General features: G+C 50.5%; 7 protein-coding genes across 7 annotated transcripts; 4 read left to right on the top strand and 3 right to left on the bottom strand.

Moving 5' to 3' along the window:
* Window positions 1-1,589: 1,589 nt before the first annotated feature.
* F5147DRAFT_431315 (uncharacterized protein) lies at window positions 1,590-2,409 on the top strand. Its single transcript, XM_041429816.1, has 2 exons — window positions 1,590-1,667; window positions 1,732-2,409. The coding sequence occupies exon 2, from the start codon at window positions 1,737-1,739 to the stop codon at window positions 2,382-2,384; it is 648 nt and encodes a 215-aa protein (XP_041296687.1). The 5' UTR covers window positions 1,590-1,667; window positions 1,732-1,736; the 3' UTR covers window positions 2,385-2,409.
* F5147DRAFT_431308 (uncharacterized protein) lies at window positions 2,409-5,411 on the bottom strand. Its single transcript, XM_041429815.1, has 2 exons — window positions 5,290-5,411; window positions 2,409-5,233 (listed from the first exon to the last, which is right to left on the bottom strand). The coding sequence occupies exon 2, from the start codon at window positions 5,218-5,220 to the stop codon at window positions 2,434-2,436; it is 2,787 nt and encodes a 928-aa protein (XP_041296686.1). The 5' UTR covers window positions 5,221-5,233; window positions 5,290-5,411; the 3' UTR covers window positions 2,409-2,433.
* Window positions 5,412-5,526: 115 nt separating this feature from the next.
* On the top strand, window positions 5,527-9,305 carry F5147DRAFT_758815 (MIF4G like-domain-containing protein). The gene is made up of 13 exons (XM_041440417.1): window positions 5,527-5,653; window positions 5,704-5,795; window positions 5,855-5,946; window positions 5,995-6,181; window positions 6,236-6,391; window positions 6,444-6,599; window positions 6,646-6,900; window positions 6,953-7,168; window positions 7,219-7,460; window positions 7,515-7,699; window positions 7,748-8,371; window positions 8,424-8,683; window positions 8,738-9,305. The coding sequence occupies exons 1-13, from the start codon at window positions 5,587-5,589 to the stop codon at window positions 8,867-8,869; spliced, it is 2,664 nt and encodes an 887-aa protein (XP_041296685.1). The 5' UTR covers window positions 5,527-5,586; the 3' UTR covers window positions 8,870-9,305.
* Window positions 9,306-12,389: 3,084 nt separating this feature from the next.
* Window positions 12,390-14,251, top strand: F5147DRAFT_677739 (uncharacterized protein). The gene has a single exon (XM_041436154.1). It carries the CDS (start codon window positions 12,395-12,397, stop codon window positions 14,099-14,101), a length of 1,707 nt encoding a protein of 568 aa, XP_041296684.1. The 5' UTR covers window positions 12,390-12,394; the 3' UTR covers window positions 14,102-14,251.
* A 361-nt stretch (window positions 14,252-14,612) lies between these two features.
* On the bottom strand, window positions 14,613-16,177 carry F5147DRAFT_607163 (UAA transporter). Its single transcript, XM_041432352.1, has 3 exons — window positions 15,935-16,177; window positions 15,496-15,879; window positions 14,613-15,441 (listed from the first exon to the last, which is right to left on the bottom strand). Exons 1-3 carry the CDS (start codon window positions 15,991-15,993, stop codon window positions 14,748-14,750), a joined length of 1,137 nt encoding a protein of 378 aa, XP_041296683.1. The 5' UTR covers window positions 15,994-16,177; the 3' UTR covers window positions 14,613-14,747.
* A 389-nt stretch (window positions 16,178-16,566) lies between these two features.
* Window positions 16,567-18,132, top strand: F5147DRAFT_834527 (uncharacterized protein; the record flags this gene model as incomplete). The annotated part of the gene is made up of 2 exons (XM_041443916.1): window positions 16,567-16,942; window positions 16,994-18,132. 2 exons carry the CDS (start codon window positions 16,567-16,569, stop codon window positions 18,130-18,132), a joined length of 1,515 nt encoding a protein of 504 aa, XP_041296682.1.
* A 100-nt stretch (window positions 18,133-18,232) lies between these two features.
* F5147DRAFT_677728 (uncharacterized protein) lies at window positions 18,233-19,828 on the bottom strand. The gene is made up of 6 exons (XM_041436153.1): window positions 19,730-19,828; window positions 19,478-19,667; window positions 19,204-19,398; window positions 18,887-19,129; window positions 18,752-18,819; window positions 18,233-18,692 (listed from the first exon to the last, which is right to left on the bottom strand). Exons 1-6 carry the CDS (start codon window positions 19,786-19,788, stop codon window positions 18,623-18,625), a joined length of 825 nt encoding a protein of 274 aa, XP_041296681.1. The 5' UTR covers window positions 19,789-19,828; the 3' UTR covers window positions 18,233-18,622.
* Window positions 19,829-19,842: the final 14 nt, after the last annotated feature.

The following is a 19,842-nucleotide window of genomic DNA, read 5'->3' as shown; positions in this document are numbered from 1 at the left end:
GCTTCAGTGGACCTCCATACGTGTCTAGGTCAGACACACGACGCATGCACAGGAAAGTAGCAGGGATTAATTACGTGTGGTGGACCAGTGCGTCGGTCCAGTCGAAAGGCGAGGAGCTCCACGTCAGGATTTTGACAGTCTGTATCCCTGACGATGTGATCATCACTTGGAGGAGGATCTCAGCCAGTTCCGATGCGAGTTCAGAATTCTTTTTTGCGGAAGGGAAGCAGCGGGTGAGCTTGAACCCAGAGAGAGAAGCCTTGCCATCCACAGGTAAAGCCGGAGCCAAAACATGAAGTTCCGGAGGCTGAGATATAGACTTGAGCCATCCTTCTGCTTTAGTAGCACGCGATGGACATTTCGATGAAGAGGCTTTCGTCGTCGGCCCTCACAAGGTTCTTTGCGGGAGCGACTCTCCGGCAGCAGCAGCACGACGACCACGACCACGACCTCAACTTCAACCACGACCTCAATCACAACTTCGCAGTTGCCCATCTCCTCGCTGCAACCGGGTGCTTGCTGTTGGCGTTATCGTATAGTCAAGGTCATCATCCACGTTGCCCTCGATCCCAATCAGCCTCCCACTTCTTGATTGCTGCATCGTACCATACCTTCGTTCACCTCCCGATGTGGAAACGTGTTCGGGGGTGATACGGACCGGTGGTCCAGCCGCACAGGTTGCTGCCTCAGGCCTGAGGCTTGGCATTGCGCCTTCTCCAGGATTGACTCGAGCTTAGGTTTGTTCCCTCACGAAAGCGTTCCTCCAGGGTGATCTTCTGGTCCAAGTATCATCCCACTGTGCTGCGAACACCATCCGATGTTAAGATTAACAGATAGTATTTCGAATTGTATTTTTATGAGATAATATCAGCTCGCATGACAATCATTTACCGTACGTGAATCGACGTATCACACTACCGCCTCAGACCTGCATAAATGACAGTGGTCAGCATGCGGAACAACTTGGTCACAATAAACAGAAGTCGGTCAAAATAACTATAACTGCAACAGAGGTCTTGGCGTAGAACGCCTCTCCCTCGCCCATTTGCACCTCCCCTCAAAACGACGAGAAGCACAGAGCAAAAGAGTGGCTGGATGCATTTGCATCCCCATGCTCCCATGATGTAAAATTCATCCTACCGGCTGACTTGAATAGAAATGACACCCACGTGGTAAAGGCGCAGAACATTAACAGATCAGGCGGTAACAGTTACATAGCATCTGTGAAAGCAGGAAGCAATAATCAGCGATACAGCTTAACATCGATCAATAAAGAAATGAGAAGCATCGATCAAATAACTATAACCTCACGTATCACTGCGCAGAAGCGCCCACTTCTGCACCTGTATGTGCAGGCAGCCTCAATACGAGCCCACCTGCTAGGCGATGAAGGGACTGGATTGTAAGTCCCTGCGCTCGTGGAAGGTAGGGTATCATCATGTCGATGCCCTCTTTTCACATGAAACAAATGAGGAGGAAATCCTACTCACCAGTGTCGATCGGTGCATAAGAGATCATAATGAGATCAACCAAGAAAAAAAATGGTTAAAAAGCGTTTATATTTGTTCTTGTTGTGCAAAGACTTTCATATTCAACAGGGACAAACAACCGCTAGCTCAACTTGAAAGCATTTACCAGTTTAGAATTTGGACAGCATTGAGGCCTAGGTGAGGTCCGTTTGGGTGCTCCCGTGCATAGTATCTTAGTGCTAATAAACTTTATTGCACATAGGTGTTATGTCCACCTCTACTGTATTTCGGACATTGACACTCTCGTGTCACCGAATACTACATCCATGCTACAAAGTCGAGATGCTCAAGTCTCTCTGGTCTCCAAACTTCTCCTTTGTGCGGACGTATGCCTCGGCTGGCCCAGCACGCCGCACTGGTGATGACAAAATACCCTTTCGGGTCGTCCGCCTCGTACATCCCGAAACGGGTAAACTTGAACCCCCAACTCGACTATCTGACGTTCTCGAATCTGTGGACCTGAAGGCTTTTCGGGTGGAGTTAGTCACGGAGGAGCCGGAGCCTATCGTAAAAATTGTGGACAGACGCGACTCATATCAGAAGTGGAAGGAACAGAAGAAGGCGTTCAGGAAGAGCGCGAAAGCAGGAGAGCAGAAGGAGATACAGATCACTTGGGGCGTCGATGATGGAGATTTGAAGCACAAGATCACAAAGGCACGCGCAGAGCTGGAGAAGGGATACCGAGTGGATATCGTCATCTCACCGAGGAAAGGTCAGAAATTGCTCAAGCCCGATGAAATGGCAGCTCGCGTATCGGAGATCGCGTCAATGCTATTAGACATTGCAAAGGAGTGGAAAGCACGCGACATTCAGAAAACTACTGCTGTCATGTCGTTCCAAAAAACGCCATCATGACAAGGAAATGTATAGTTCCTAGTTGCGGGCGGATAGATATTATACACATTTATCGTACTTTTCCTCCATTCTGCAACTTCCGTCTCCATCTGTGCTTCCACCGATACCTCCTACCGAGTGCCCTCCATACCGTCCGCCGAACAGGTAGACCACGCGTCTTCAGTGTCCGTAGCGCGTGTGGTCGGAACGGAGACCTACGCGACTTTGGGAATGCAAATGGTTGCTTGTTAAGCTCGGGTCGATGTCGATGTTCCTCGAAGCCATAGGGCCACTGCCCGACGAACAAGTGTCTGAAGCCTGAAGGAACCTTGAAGCCAAGAGCATGCATTTCCTTCACAATTCTATTTAGGAAGGGATTCCAGTTTCTGGGCCTCACGCCTAGCCTAGAGAACTGGACATTTCCGAGGGTAACCTTGCGTCGCCAGTGCGCAGGGGTTGTGCGACTTGACCGCTGAAAAGTCCGAGGTTGCCGACCGAACATCTCAAGGGCAGCATTGAAGAAACGAGCGTCTGGGCGAGGAGGATTGAGAGTAGCTTTGTCCACATTCTGCAGCTCAGACAAGCCATTGCAGACAGCTATTCCAGCACGACACATAATTCGATACAGCGTTGCACCCATGAGCAACGCAAGGGTACGGCGAGATCTGTGTTTGCGAGCGGCCGCACTTTGAGCGAGCACGTAACTCGCCCAACCTCGCACTTTGTTGCTTCCAAACTTGGGAGCCCAGTCATCTATGATTGGCCTAGATGTGTAGCGCAGCTCAAGACCGCGCCGCGCTTCAGCACCATAACATTGTAGCATTATCGTATACGCTTGGATGGGCAAGCACCAAGGCTTCACAGGATTGCCGTCAATTCCAATAGCACCCATCAAGCTTGCACGCTCGGCTTGCTTTGCAAGCAACCACACGCGCTCCGCGAGCCCTGTTTTCCCAGCTTTGCAAAGAGCATTGAGGACAGCGATGAAAAACCACGGTCCGAGGGAGACAGCGCGCACGAGACGCATCTGACGAGTTCGCATCCGTACAAGAACCAGTTGCTCGTCCGTAACAGAGCCCCATGATGGGTGGTCAATGATAGACAGCTCGGGAAGAACATGGAAAAGGATGTCAGCGATGACATCGGGGTTCCCTGTGGCTGTAAGATGCTGGATATAGCTCGTGAGCGTGAACGCGTCGGCCTTGAGTGGTTTCTCCAAGGTTGGTAGATCATCCTTCTGATGTTTCAAGGTGACCGCCCACTTGGACTCTGCTCTGTTTACATTCGGCCCATTAGGAGCGACCACCAGTGATGGTGGCGGCTGCACCGTGATAGCATGTTGACTGTTCTCCGTGAGCCCACGTAGTCGTTCGAGGGCGAACTCGGTAAGGTCGTTCCGTCTCAACAAGGAACCGGACCTGATAATCACATTGTATGTTGTGACGTCTGGCCTTAAAGGTGGTTTGCGCTTGTGTTCCATGTGATGCAGCAGTCTTTTTGCAAGAGGGATGGATTGTCGATGACGCAATGCGTAGTGTAAGAGGGCGTTATAGGACTCAAGGCTAAGCGGAGGCATGATGCAAAATTGTTCCGGGCGGGCACCTTTGGATGAACTTGAGAGGTCGTTTGCCAGTCGCAGAACAACATGATGGGTATACTCGTAAGATTGTACCCGTGTTCCCTTGCCGAACTCTGTAACCCATATTTTGTCTGGATCTTTGGGCACTGAATAAAGGGCGCGTATCACGGAGGATACATCCGTGTAAGGAAGTGATCGCGCATCAAGAAGGCCTGCAATATTGCAAAGCGCTTGAAGAGCTGCTTCACGCCGTGGCCGATTAGACTCTTCTGCTGGATCAAGCATGATTTCTTTCTGCGCTTTGGAGAGTATCATCTTCAGCATGCGTTGTGAAGGGGGGCTGCCGTGTAGTGATCCAAGTCCATGCCGAGTTGGAAGCGCCTGAGTCCATGCTCCCCCCTGTTCTCGTACCTGGGTGGCTGCTCGCTTCATCTCCCAGTCTTTGACCAGCAGTACGAACAATAACGATGCGACGATAATTTCGCCCTGAACGAGACAAATATTGATGATGAACTGATAGGTGTTCTCATAACAGCGTTGTCGATGCTGTCGTGCATGGAGAAGAAGCTGAAGAGCGAGGCGCGTGCCTTGGTTTTCGACCTGCTTCAGTTTAATACACAACGGGTCTCGCTGTGAGGGTCTTCGAGCTTGTAATAATTTGCCATCGTTGGCTCTTTCCATTTGACACCGAATGACTGCGTGCAACGTGGAAGCACGGATATGAGTTCCATCTTGCATGAGCTGCTCTGCAAGTTTACATGCTCTCAATGACATGCGTTGGCGTACGAAGTGGTGCAATAAACAATGGGCCGACAGAGCTGGTGAGACAGGTTGACCAAAGTCGATAGGTTCGTAGTCGAGTTTTGGCATGAGCAAGCCCCCGCCCTTATCAGTAGAAGGCTTGGGGGGAATGTTGGAACGGCGCAGAGAGTTTACAATGAACGATGCGTCGGCAGTAGCACCATTCGCGCAAGACATTCGGACGGCACGGGCTGCGGCAAGGGATATTTCGGAAGATGTTGCAGGCGAATATGGGGACGCAGGGTCACCAGCCTCTTTGGTATCATTATGAGAGGTGCGGGGAAGTAGACGTGCTTGCGGCGGAGAAAAATATTTGCAAGAAAGTGAAAATGGTTTATGTAGGGGTGAATTCGGTCGATATGGTTGAACAACCTTTGACGGGGGACGAATGCAAGAGGACAATCCTCTTATAGGGAGGGACGCATGACTGGTATGAGATCGAATGCTATAGGCGGCTTGTGACCAAATCCATTGCATGTGTCTCTCATGCCTACCAGCATATTCAATTCAGACATCCTAATATGCACATGATGCTCCGACACTCACCAGTTTGCCTAAAGGCAGTGGTATCGATTGACTGAGTAATTGCAGACTATTCCACAGCCTTTTCGTTAAAAAAAATTGGCTGGGTCTTGCGGACAACGTTGTCAGTACTCAGCGTCACTTTGATGTTCCCGGTCGTACAAGGTTTTGAAGTTACAACCAAGAAAGGCAACTTCCGATTCACGTGACAAATTTGGGGAAATTTGGAAGAAATAAAATTCAAAGGTCAGCGTCTATTAACTTACCAGACGGCGACGTCCAAAGAATCGCAGAACACAGTTGCTAATTTTTGGCTGAAACATGAGCTACGATAGATCACACTACGACAGACCTCATCGTGGGGGCGGAAATCGTCGACGCTACAAAGGTGAGGCATGTCGTGAATCAACAAACAACTTGAACCAATATGTGGACCAGACGATTATGATGCGCACGACAGGCGAACCCGGGATTCCTTCGAATCACCTGAGCAGATCCTCAAGAATACAATTATAAAACTGGGAGAAGTGGTAAGTCCCGTCTCACACCAAAGGTTGTTGTCACCGACACTCATGGCTGGCTGTTTCAGGACCCCATTCAAGAACTCCCGCGGCTAGCGAAACAAATCCGCGAACAAGTACCACTTTCGGTCCCAGTCATATCTGAGGGTATTCGGATAGCGTGAATGCATTACCCCTTCCTTTTCGAATTTCGCTGACGAGGATTCAGTGTGACTGAACAACCGTACAAAATTCCCTACTATGCAGCTCTTCTCCGCCTCTTGCACGATCCAACTGAAGGCGAGAATGCCGAATCTTCCACAAGTTCGTCTCTTGGCAAGCAGGTCCTGGAAGATTTTTGGAAGGGCTTTCAGGGATACCTAGACAAGCTTGCATGGAGAGATGTTCGACTATGTGTAAGCATTGTTTCCAGACCTCAGAGTGTAATACCTCTCATTTGTGATGCATAGATTCACTTTTTTGCGCACTTGACAGTGGCTCAAGTCATCTCCATCGAATCCATGTCTGCACTCCTCCAGTCATTCGCTGCTGTCCTCGACGAGTTTGGTGTTTCCTACGGACGCGGCAGAAACGCAGCTCTGTGTGCTATTGAGGGCTTAATAATTGTGCGCCATTTTCTTTGGAATATGACAAGCATTTCAGTAACTCTTTTCGCAGAGCGGTGCAGTAATGGCAAAGAGCTCATCTTCCAACACTACTGAGATAATCAAGACCGTCCAAAATTACAATGATTCTATCTACGCACCCAAGCTGCTTGTCCAGCCTGCAATGAGTTTGTTCACAGAATCCAGGTCTTTGGAGAACGCTGATGAGGTTCGTTTTTCATTGTACATCGGAATGTAACTAATCTGGTGTGAAGGTCATTGATACGGGACTTTTCGTGCTGAAAGCTCTTGACTCCTTTGAATTTGTAGAAGCGTCTGAGAGCTTCCCGCAGCCCTACCTCGATTTCCCGGATTTAGATCCCACAGTGTCTGCTCCTTTCGAGTTGCCCGCAATACTGGTGCCACCTGAGGTCATTGAGCTTGACGGGTTGGCTACAGATGCTGGCGAAGACGCCCAGGTTAAGAAAGAAGACTGGCCACAGTATTTCTTTCACTTGTTCGACAACGAGGTACGTGTTCCTTTTCCCAGGACTGATAATGTATTTACACGTATGAACTTAGACGACCCCAGACTCAGCCACGCCCGCTGGATTCCTAGTACGGTCCCAAATCCTCGATACGATTGACATATTCGAGATCAATCGCAAAGAATGCGCCCGTCTCCTCCTCGAGTATCCAAAATGGTGTGTCCCTGGTACATTCAAGCCAAAACCTGGGGCTCCTGAGCCCGAATTTGAATCTGGGAAGAATTGGCAGTTGGAGAGCACTGTCATAGAGGTAAAGCCCAGTTTGTCTTTGTTTCTGTATTGTCTGACTCACTCCATTAGGCCATCTTGGGTTCTCTTTATCTCCTCCCAGAATCGACGCATAAAACGGTCTACCACATTGCCCTGATTACCGAGCTGTGCAAGCTCTCGCCGTCAACTGTCGGCCCTGCCGTTGGAAAATCAATACGCAGGTTGTACACTGCTCTTGGGGACGGCTTTGATGTGGAGAACGCTCGACGCTTTGCAGAGTGGTTCGCGGTGCACATGAGCAACTTCGGTTTCCAATGGGTTTGGAAAGAATGGTCAACGCTTTGCAAATCATCCTGCATGAGCCGAATACTGAAACGTTCTCACAGGTTACCCGACTTGGAGCTCTCAGAGCAGCACCCTAAACGCACCTTCATTCGCCGAGCACTGGAGTTCGAGATACGGTTGTCGTACCATGACCGAGTATTGAAGACTTTGCCGGAGCCTATGCAGAACGACACCACCGTCATTTCTGATCAGACTCCAGGACCGGCCTTTGAATATGAAGACCCAAGTATGTTCCTTTACTCCGTGCATCCTTGTCATTAACGTTTGTCTATAGCTCATCCGCACTACGATACTGCCCAATCAATCCTTTCCCTTCTGCGTGGACGCTCTAAAGCCAACGAAGTGCTGTCGCACATTGAGTCGCTGAAGACCACTCTGGAGTCCTCAGGGACTCACTTACACGTAGACAACACTATTCGGTCGATCTCGATTCATTGCCTGCTCTCTATCGGCTCACGATCCTTCTCGCATCTCCTCAACGCAATTGAGCGTTACCTTCCGCTCCTGCGAGGGCTCGCTGGCACCGACGCAGAGTCCAAACAGGATATTCTCAGTGCTGTCGCATCGTTCTGGCACCTGAATCGACAGATGGTGAATATTGTATTTGACAAACTCATGCAGTACCAGATCGTCGACCCCACGGATGTGGTTGGCTGGACGTTTGAGAATGTTGGAGGGGACGCGCATAGTGGGATGCGACCGATGAGCCTGAGCGCATTTGAATGGGACTTGTTGAAAGGCGCGTTAGACAAGGCAAATGGAAGAGTCATGGTAGCCAGGAGGAAGGTCGCTGCACTGAGAAAGGAGCACGATGATAGCGTTGCGCGGGTAAAGGCGAGTGTTGGTGCAGACGTTGGATCCATCGAGATGGATGCGGATGTGAAGCCTTTCAAGCAAGGTACTCTCCAGCAAGCTATTATACTTGATTTTGGCTGACCAGATCGTTTCAGATGACTCTGCTTCAGAGAACCCTCAGTTGACGGTGGCACTCAAGGCATTCGCAAGCCTCACTCGCGAGCAGAAAGGGGCTTTGGCACGAACGATCGAAGGCTTTGTATCGTGCTTGGCGCCATGCCCGTCTGCAGGGCGCCAAAATCCTTATGCTGAGACAGTGATTACAGAGCAAGCTTGGGAAGTACGAGCTACATGGGGCGCAGACGAATGGAACACGTGGGAAACGTGGGGTTGGTACCGACACTTTTGCAGAACGGCAAGTATTTTTGAAAGCGTGGTGTTCATAGGCTGATAATTTTATTTGGCACAGTACTCTCCCTACTTGCGAAACTACCAAGAGACGTTGGGTACAGTTGGGTTTGCCAAGATCGAAGGCTCGACGAGTCCTGCTGCTAAGCTGATGAAAAAGACTTGGGGTATGGCGACTGGTCAAGAATCATAATGACTTTCGTTCCTTGACGTTGTTCATATGTGCACACGTGTATACAACATTATTATCGTAAGAACATGTCTTCATCATAGTAGCACCAGGTCTCGTAGTAAGGCACGATAGCGATATACTGCAATAGAATTGAACAGTGCAGCACCTTGAGAGACGAATATGAATTTCGACATCTCGTCACACGGGACAGCGCAGGGAGACGAGGTACGTAAGTGAGGGGGTGAGGGCGCGTGCAATGATCCTTGTTCCAAAAACATCCTGGAGATCAGGCAACATAGCCCTCATAGGCTGGTTGCTCCGCTTCAGGGGTCGTGGATCTCTCACCGTCAGATCTAATGTGAGCCCTTGAGCCCCGGCAGCTGAGCGCAGTGGTTCACCCCGCCAAGACGTTGCCTGGCCAAGAGCAAGGAGTTCCAAGAACTCAACCTTGTTTTCGATCGCGTGTGCGATAAAGTTCACGTGACCTCTCGCTCCAATTGGCCAAATATAAAAAATTCAAATGCAAACTGTTAATTACATAAGACGCGGTTCAAAAAACATATAGGTATGCGTATGGTACGAATGACCGATAGAGTATTTTTTGATGCTTTGATTTTCCCTAGCTTGGATGGCGTTGATATGAAACAACCCCTCCACGCTTCTTCCGTCAACATCCTCCTACACTTGTCATTCAAGCCGGCCAACCTGCCCCCTACCTTGGGCCGTATTCTTGAATCTTCCCTCTCCAACTCATCCATCCTCTCCGAGTCCTTCCGTACATTGCATATTTCTCGACACAAGTTTACACTCCACAATATATGTTACTTCAAGTTCCACCAACCGCCGCATCACGCATCGAGAACTCTGCTTGAGCTAAGTATGCGAGCTAGCAGGAGGGGTTGGTCGTACCGTAATTTCCTGAGGCTTCGGGCGGCACAAATTGCCGCTTACTACTGTCAATTTACGGTCGTTCAGACTCTACTGGAATGCAATAATCCATGTCGGCTGCTATCGACATCCGAGGGAAGAAACTGTTAGTGCAGGAGGATCTTAGGTACCAGTGCAAGAATGACTCGAGCGACCCATGCGGCATGGATTTTCGGCGATGTTAACATTGGTCCATCCGATAGCTATCAGCATCCGAGTCAGCCACAACTTTTACATACGCGCCCTGAAGCACGAGAGTTGAAGGCCTAACAGACAAACAAGCTTAGAAAAGGTCCCGTTATATTCGTGGCCCTGGGTACCTTGTGTTGAATATATAATGCGATCAGTTTCTTGTCGGCCTGATCTTGCAGTTCCAATCGCTCCCCACTAATGAGTTTTTATACTGCTGACGGCCTCTCTGCACAGGCTGGCATAAATTGGTGAGTGAATTGAAAGAATTTCTCAGTGGGGCATTCTTCTCAATATCTTAATCCATAATCAAGGTCGCCTCACCAACAGACTTGGACAAATCCCCACTCTCCAACTACTGTCAGGGCTACGTCTAATTCCAGCTGTTATACAGCACCACTCACTCCTACGCGCTCTATTGTCCCTGGACAACCTGTTCTGCAATACACCATTGAGCGCCAGCAACTAGAGAGACCACCATCTGATCAACATCCGGAACCAAATTTGCAGTTTCCAATCAATGCTCCCGCGGTTACATGCGGTGAATCATATGCTCAGCGCCTATATGCCAGCTCGTTTAGTGAGCAGTTCAAAGTCCAGACCCAGCAGCAGCCCTCCTCTTCTGGACTTGGAGAATGTCCAGGTAACCAAGTTCCGGCTGCTCCACGGGCTCCTTATGATGCCAGAGCATCTCTTCTGCCGAATACGGGTCATAACGACGATCCTCAAACTGCTTCAGCCCTTGATTTCTACTATGGTACTGTTTCAAAACTTGATCTTGAGTCACTGGTACCTGACCCAGGCACCAATTCCCCAGGAGCTCCACGCCCCCAGTCAGCCACAGGTTCCGCTCCAAGTATGGCCCATTATTCAGTTCCTATTGAGGCAGCCCACGTCCTGCAATCATCCACTAGGCGTAGCCCAGTTACAGTGGATATCTCCGACGGGCCTCCGCCATCGCCAGCTGCCGATCCCCGACGGTCAAGTCAGGTGGGGTTGCACAGTAGGAGCCTATCCAGTACAATGCATATGATACCAGGCAGGTCGACATCATCAGACCTCCCTCTGCGGCCTGAGAGCGTGAACAATGTTATAGCTTCACCTGTTCCACCGGAGGCATCCCCAAGGGTGTTTAGTCCATACTCGGAGGATTATCCAACAGGTCCAGCTTACGTGGCTGTGACTACCTCTAACTTTGAGTCCATGACTCCACCTAGTGATCCCTTGCCTGCATCTACACAGATTGAGAGCCTTGATGTTGGTGGTTCCGAAGAAGTACCGTTATATTCCCTCGTTGACGAGGAACCTCCTCCCCCAGACTTCGACGAGTCGCAATCCATGTGCGGCATGACCAAGGCAAGCATGTATTATGCTGAATCGCCCATAGTGCTAGCACCTCCTGATGTGTCCTCACCCCGCGGGTCCGATGCTGTATCTGGGGCCGTACCTTCATCAAGTGCAGATACTCCCTCATTCATTGGGGCTCCTCACACACTTTCTCCAGCACCACTTTTGGGATCTCCGCGAACCTCGCTGGCTATGCCAGACGTAATGTCATACCCTACGGGGAGAGTACCTGAGGATGTTAAGGAGAAATTGTATGGTTACTTTGCAGAGGACTTGATGCCTGACAAGTCATCATCGCACCCGTCCATGGAGGCTCCATCGTCATCTCGCACACAATTCCAACAGGTAGTTTCCAACAGGCAACCTAGGTATAACATCGTTCCTCAGGAAATACCACATCCTCCTATTTCTCCAGCGGTCTCCCCACGCAATGACGCCTCTGCGGAGGCCTTTTCTACAGCACCATTGCCTGCTCTTCCACCGAGGCGTCCTGTAGCTGCTTCACCAGCACCCATCACAACAGCACTACCTACTCTTCCATCGAGACGTCCTGGAACTTCTACACCAGCATCTATCACAGCGGCGCCATTGCGTGCTCTTTCACCGAGGCATCCTGTACCTTCTACATCAGCACCCATTACAGCAGCACCATTGCCTGCTCCTCCACCGAGGCATCCTGCTCTTCCACCAAGGCGTCCTGCTCTTCCATCGAGGCGTCCTGTAGCTTCTACACCAGTGTCCGCCGTAACTTTCACACCTTCACCTATGATGCCTGCGCGTCCTCATACATTAAACCCAAGGTCATCAAATATGAATCCGGGCAACTTTAGACCAGCAGCTTCCTTGCCTCTTCGACCCGGTAGCAACCACCAACCAACACGCCTACCTCTTCCTCCCGGAGTCAGGAGAGGACCCACATTCCCTCCTTCATCAGCGGGTACTGTAGCTTCTACACCAGCGCCCGTCACAGCTTCCACACCTTCACCCGCGATGCTTGCACGTCCTCATACATTAAACTCAAGTCATCCGGTCAACTTTGGAGCAGCTTCCTTGCCTTCTCGACCTGGTAGCAGCCACCAACCAATGCACCTACCTCTTCCTCCCGGAGTCAGGGCAGGGCCCACATTCCCTCCTTCATCAGTGGGCAGCGTAGCTTCTACATCAGCGCCCGTCACAGCTTTCACACCTTCACCCGCGATGCCTGCACGTCCTCATACATTAAAGCCAAGGCATCCGGTCAACTTTAGACCAGCAACTTCTTTGCCTCTTCGACCCGGTAGCAGTCACCAACCAACGCACCTACCTCTTCCTCCCAGAGTCAGGGCAGGGCCCACATCCCCTCCTTCATCAGCGGGTATCTCGCCCTTTATAACTACTTCTACTAGAATAACCTCGCAGACTTCGACTCTTCCTTCCCGTCCCTTCTCCCAGCATTCTCAGGGCCCATCTGCATCATCCATACTGTCAACCGATGGCCGTTACGCAGAGTCCATGCCCCAGCTATCTCCGCATGTATCACCAACACGGCAAGGACAGGTTCCTTACCAGTCAACGCCTGAAAGTTTCCAACCACAGGCCTCATGGCCGCTCCATCCACAGCATGCAAGAGCACTAACTACACCTGCTAAACTAGTTCATTCTAGCAGGGGACTTGGTAAAAATATTGCAGCAGGTGTTCTTGGTCTGCTCGGCGGGGCTGTGCTCGCCGAGGCCGCTGGCGATGACGATATTGTTGATGATATCACTGAAATTATGGATGACATGTCGATTGGAAACTCTGCAGATGATCAGTTCGACCCCGATATGGACACTAATAATAATCAAGGGAGCGGATCTGACTCTACGGACATCCAAGGAGACCAGACGTCTCCTGGGGACGCCTCCAACGTAACAGACTATCAAGGAGACCAGACGTTTACCGAGGACTTCTTTGACCCTACGGCAAACATCCAAGTAGACCAGACATTTTCCGGAGTCTCTTTTGACGCGCAATACTATCAAGGAGACCAGATATTTACCGAGGACTTCTTTGATCCTATGGTGAACGTTCAAGTAGACCAGACATTTGACGGGGTCTCATTTGACGCACCATACTACCAAGGAGACCTGATAGTTACCGAGGACTTCTATGATCCTACGGCGAACATTCAAGTAGACCAAATGTTTGACGGGGTCTCATTTGACGCACCATACTACCAAGGAGACCTGATAGTTACCGAGGACTTCTATGATCCTACGGCGAGCATTCAAGTAGACCAGACGTTTGATGGGGTCTCCTTTGACGCGCCATACTATCAAGGAGACCAGCTGTTCACTGGCGACCCCGTCGGCCAAACATGGGTCGTGTCTGATCAGACCATAGGGACTGGATTAGATCCCAATCAATCTCAAGGATACTACTACACATCCCCACAAAGCTCTCATACATCCCACACCCAGAACCCGCATATGAATCATGGTGCTCACCCCTCCTTTGGGACCGCCGGTCATACTACACAGTCGCAGGGACCGCCAATTCCAGCCCATCATGCTGTGAACCACGGTCATGGCACCGCCCCTCACCATGCTCATTCGCCCCAATCCCAGGCGGGATCCTCCGTCCCTCCCGCACAGCATCATGCTCAAGGGAACTCACAACAGAATCAAGCTAGTCAACATAATCACACTGGTCAACACCATCATAGTCATCATAGTCATCGTCATGGTCTAAACAAGACCATGGAATTGGTCAAGGACGCGTTGATTACTGGTAGTGCTCTCGCAACGCTTGTAGGGAATGGGAATGGATGATCCTCATAATTGCAAGCCCTTCAGTCATCAATCGCATGCTAGTATTCACATGCGAATTCTATGTTGAAGTTAATTATGCATTAAGCTGGTCTAGATATATCATTGTATACTACATAGTAGTACTTTTCAATCTTGTTATCATTAGGCAGCTTTTTACCCACTTTTGCATCAGAAAGTTTTCCTCTTGGTGGGCCGTCAGACATCAGTCGCACCCTTGAGTCAGTAGTAGCATACTGATTAGCATCGGCTTCAGGTCGTCAGCTAGGGAGAGTCCTCGTTGCTTGCATCGACATCCGATGGACCTCTCATTGTCAGATTTTAATGTGCTGGTGCTGCCACCCGCAGCTGCACCAGAAATGCTGACGTTATGATAGAGCGTGGCACTGGCTTCCATACTTTGTGCACTAGCCACCCTACTGGCAAAACGGCACTTTACTACATTTGTTCAGGGCCAGCCGCAGGTACACCCGCGCCCGCCGACTCAGATGACAATGGAAGGTATCATGCAGAATTAGACAGCAGTATTGTTTGATCATAACGAAGAACAATTAAATAAGTGCACATACTTATGGTATGTGTTTAACTGGTATTTGTACAGCCTATAAGAAGATCCTCGTTAAAGCTCATCTAGTGTGCGATGCCCTCGCTAATCTTTCTTCTCCTTTTGGTCGTTCGACTTTATTCCAGTCGAATACCCGATAGTCCCAATGAATACCAATCCTGCGCCGACCCACATCTCAGTGTTTCCCTGTCCTCCATAGACTGCGACGCTTAGCAATAACGAGATGGCCTTGCGTACAGTAAGAATGAGGGTCACAGTCAGTGAAGATACACGGCCAGTGAGCCTGTTGACTCCTACGACACACACGAGCTGCGTGCACGTGTTCAAGAGGAGGTAGACAAATATTGAGGGCACGATAAGGCCTGCCTCGTATGGTGCAAGAGGTCCAGATTGCGGCAGGGAGAGGAAAACAGGTGGACTAGAACTCATACGTGTGAGCTCCATGGATATATTATCTTTGGACAAGTAGAACAAGGGGAGAGCGAGGGAGTGAAGGTAGAACATATGTTCCTGCCATAAAGATTGTCCTGTGGGGTCGGAAGCAGCTTCCGCTTCAGCGGGTGCGATGTATCGTGCATAGACCCAGTCCTGAATGAGTCCCAGGAAACCTGAGAGGACGAGGGCAAGGCCAAGGATGGAGATGCCCATTGTGTAGAGTGATGTATTAGATGTGCCTGGTACTTCGGCAGTATGAGGTTTGGGTTTTGAGGCAGAGAGTGTGGTCATTATGATGCCAGCTGTGACGACGACAACAGAAATAACTTGTCGCATGGTATATCTGGCATTTCTTTGGAATAAGTGAACGTTGGAAATCCTGTAGCGAAACACCAACCGCTTCTTTGTGAACATCCATCCTAGAATCATATTTATGATCATGCCTCCGCTGCGAAACACGATGTGCACAGTCATAGGAATGTGGTATGCAAAAGCAGCATTGTTCAGAGTTGACAGTACGAAGAACAATGCGACCTGAATGAAATAAGGTAGCAGAGGTACCTTCCGGTTCTTCAGCCGAGGAATCCATCTCCTGCGCGGTGTTGTTGGAGCAGACACAGTACCATTTGGTCCATTTGTTGCGTGTTTAGATTCTGGAGGGTCTTTGAATGTAAATTGCTTGGGTAGTCCATATAATGAAACGATGAGGAACTGGAAGAAGGTGATCAGGACGCCTGCGTTTGGGTAACGAGATGTGATGTGTTCTAAGGTGATGGCATTACTGAGCCACGTTCCCGAATTAGCGTCAGAATGAAATCTAGTTCAAGCTCACCCACCTACAGCAGCCTCCGAACACCAATGAAAGAGTGGTGATCCAGTCTGACGATGTCAACATGAGGAAAGCAAGAAACGCGGTAGTAGCGCACGCGGTCAGGCTGCTGACACCTTTTGGTCCGCAACTGTCAAGGGTCGTCCACTCGGGCGCGGCCTCTCAGTACAGCCGAACGTTAACGTTCAGCTGTCAAAGGATGTCTTGACTCACAGCATTTTCATGTTGAAACGAACAAGGTTGATAACCCATAATAATAAAAATTCAAAATTAGCAAGACTGCTCGCTGCTCAGTCTGGCGGTCTCGTTCATAATTATCATCAAGTTTATAAAGGTCAGGGTCTTGAATATAGGTTTCCTTTGCTCTGTGCTCTGCTCCACTCACTGCTCGCCTAACTTGTTAACGTCCTCGTCACTGGCTCCGGCGGTATAACATATTTACCACATTGATTTTAGTCTCGTGATCTCGGCGCGTGTCGCGCTGTTTGTTGTTTGTGGAATACGGTATTCACGCCAGATCCCGCCCCTTCATAAGCTCGCCCCACGGGAATCTTACTCCTTGTCTTTTCTTTTCTTTGCTTCATTTGCCCCCCGCCGGGCACAACACAACAATCTCTATCACGTCCACTCCCTTCAGAAATGTCCTTAGACCGCCGTCACCCAGCGTCCCTCCTCCCAAGGTCTCTTCATAATCCATACCTTGTAGAACTTATGCGTAGGTCTGTCACAATGGAGATGATCTCCTACATTGCCCATCAGGCGTCGCGAGCCATCATGATCAACGAGCAACTCCCTGCTCCCAGTGCCCTCCCAACACCCCCTACGACGCCAATCAAGGCCCCCTTCTCTGAGACACAGGACGTCGCTCCTCCCGCCCAAGTGGCGCTGAAACTGCCGAGTCTTGTGCACTTCATCACGCGCTTGGTGAACAGGTCGAACGTTCAGGTGCCCACGCTACTCACCACTCTTATTTACTTGCACCGCGTGCGTGTCAAGGTGCCTGCTATGACTAAGGGTACGTAGCATGCAATATTTTTCATCAAATTTCTTACCATATTTTTTTTAGGCCGGCCATGCACTCGGCACCGCGTCTTCCTGGCGACGCTGATCGTAGCGGCCAAGTACCTCAACGACTCATCTCCCAAAAACACACATTGGGCGGCATACGCTGAACACTTTGACCTCCCAGAGGTGAACCTCATGGAGGAACAGCTTCTTTATATACTGGGCTACGACCTCCGCTTCGACGAGCAGGAAGTGTGCATCCACTTTGCACCTTTTATGCCCACGCGCATCATCTGCCCGCTAACTCCCCAGCAGGAAACCCGTGCAGCGGCGGTCGAGCGAGTTTCAAAAGCAGGCAAAGCCCGCGCCCAGGCGCAGCTACCAACTCCACCCAGCGAAGTTCCACCTCCACCGCCCATTGGGTCCTCTATTGTGTCCACAGTTCGCGGGATTGCAAGACGTCTCTCGAGCAGCCGTCTTGGAGGTACCCAGGGCCGTTCTTCTTGCACTGCATCCCCGATATCGAGTGTACATAGCTGCGACAGCTCGAGTGCAACTGACTCCGAGATGGAATCATTAATAGAGGACTCTGGGTCTTCGTCTGATTCAGCTAGCAGTGTCTCCGACGATGAGCAAGAGGCGGACGAGAAACCAAGCGTCGTAAGGAAACCGTTTGTCTTGGGTGGTATTCCGCCCCAGACGCACAGAGAAGGGCGAAAGGTATCTGAAGCAGGTTCAGTCCGATCTATAGCGACCGTCCGAGCAGGCGACTCTCCATCTCCTCCAAACCCGCCCGCGCCTTTGGACATGTGCACGATCAGAGTCGTCAACCGTGCTACCGCTCCTGGAAAGCGAGCGAGCTCCTACGTATACGGCATGTCGAACGTCAATCGGAATCAATCCGACGCTGATTCCGCTGGCGGATCCGGTATTCCTGCGTCCAGTATGAAAGCAAGCGTCAGCATGTCTTCCAACGGATTCCTTAGCCGCATGTGGAGCGCGGCGATCAAGGGTCAGGAGAAAGAGAAGCCGACATATGACCTCTCTGGTAAGGGGTCTGTAGGTCCTCCTGTGGTGAGCGTTGTCGAGCCTGCAGAACGCCATCCACCTGGCCACGGGGCTAGCGCATTCCATAGACTGGTACACTCGAGGTCTGCGATCTTCCGAGCGACGGCCAATCAGAATATACTTGACGTTTGAGTCTCGACCGGCTGGTGACGGACGCGTTTTCTTACATCATTTAACAACCTCCTCATTTCTGCATCGATCTTCACATTGTTTCATGGCACATCACTATCACCTATCGTACTCTGGATATCACGTTACCCACCCCTCAGACTCGTTTTTCACCTTCATCTCATTCCCCGGACATCTCGGTGACATGGACGTCGGACACCACTGTAGTTCTATTCCTACTCTCGTTCTGTATCCGTCAGAAAACCATACCGCTCGTCGATTACTTGTACTTCAATGGATGTATACATAAATATATACTATGATTTCAAGCCCATCTGTGATGACTGGATAAGAAGTAGCTATCCGATCGCTGTGGGATGCCTGCTCGATTAGTGATGGCATGCTATCTTGTGCTGTCGCACAAATTCTCCAGGACCGATAGACCTGTCAAAGTAGGTCTACTTGCCGCATTACATTTGGAACGATAGTGGTATGCATCGACGTCAAATAGATATCACAACAGTTTCACGTATGAGGCAGGGAATAATCCCTCCTTTCCTTGGCCCTCTATCTGACCCGTCCACCTGAATAAAAAGTCAGTGACATGCGCAACATTCAAGATCCAAGGACAAAGACAACCCACCAGTCATCAGAAGATTTCGCAGTGACAAATACACGAGAGCCAGTTTGGACTTCCAAATCGCCAGGATCCTAAAGTGAAAAAATGAAGATGGCTCAGTTCGACTGGACGCATTGATTGCAGCTGAACGCATCAGACCTCGCTACTATAGTCATACAAGACCTCTGCCCACTCCCCTTGTGGTTCCTCGGGTTCAGGTTCGACTGCACGTCGTGGGAGGACGGGTGGTGGGGACCTAGCAGCGGAAGGCTCAGGAGCGCTCGTTTCTGACGTCGTGCGCCGAGTAGGAGGCGGGCCATATGACGTCTTGGGCGGTTGGAATGCAGGGGGTATAGCAACGTTCGCTGTGGGTGCTTTCTTGAATGCGCCCAAGACGCTCGACTGCGATATGGAAATGTGTATTAGCATTTGGTGGACTTGAGAGGGTGCATCAAGAAGAAATGGAAGGTACGGACCTTTTTTGTGATTAGTTTGTCGATCTCAGACCCTGATGAGGATGCGCTCTGTGCGCTGGAGCTGCGGGAAGGGAGGGAAGGAGCTAGAGTTTTTGAAGCGTTCGAAGACGAGAATGCATTGCTTGAGCTGCTGAACGCGAGCGAAGCTGCTGCTACTCTTCCTACGGAATTGCTCACTTGTGGATTACTGGCTATCTGCTCGACGGATCGGGGATTGATGTAGTTAACAACACGACCCATTGCTTGATATCATGTGGGCAGCGAAGAGACGTACCGTGGATGCATATGGGTTATTGGACTTCGCAAGTCCGTGCGTCACCCCGGCGGAGACGATCTTGGAGGTGACTTCTGGGTTGCTGGCGAGAGCGCGGTGAACGGCTGATGCAGCGGCTGCGGATGGGTCTTGGGCGTTGCCGGTGCTTGTGTTAACATGGGCGAGGATCTCGGGGCGGGACTGGAAGTACCTGCGAGCAACGAATTGTGGTCAGTAAATGAGGGATGAGGGAGAGATGCCAGCGGTGCGGACTCGTCTAGAAGCCCGAAGAAGGCATCTTTCTCTTGTGAGGAGAGTCTGGTGAATACCATCGCTTGCGGTATAGTGGAGTGGAGATGGCGGAGACTTATTATACCTGTGTCAGG

Source organism: Suillus discolor (genome assembly GCF_016758755.1).
Source record: "Suillus discolor strain FC423 chromosome Unknown F5147scaffold_9, whole genome shotgun sequence".
Taxonomy (NCBI): Eukaryota; Fungi; Basidiomycota; class Agaricomycetes; order Boletales; family Suillaceae; genus Suillus; species Suillus discolor.
Note: the sequence above shows the minus strand (reverse complement) of the source record. Positions and strands in the feature narration are given on the sequence as shown.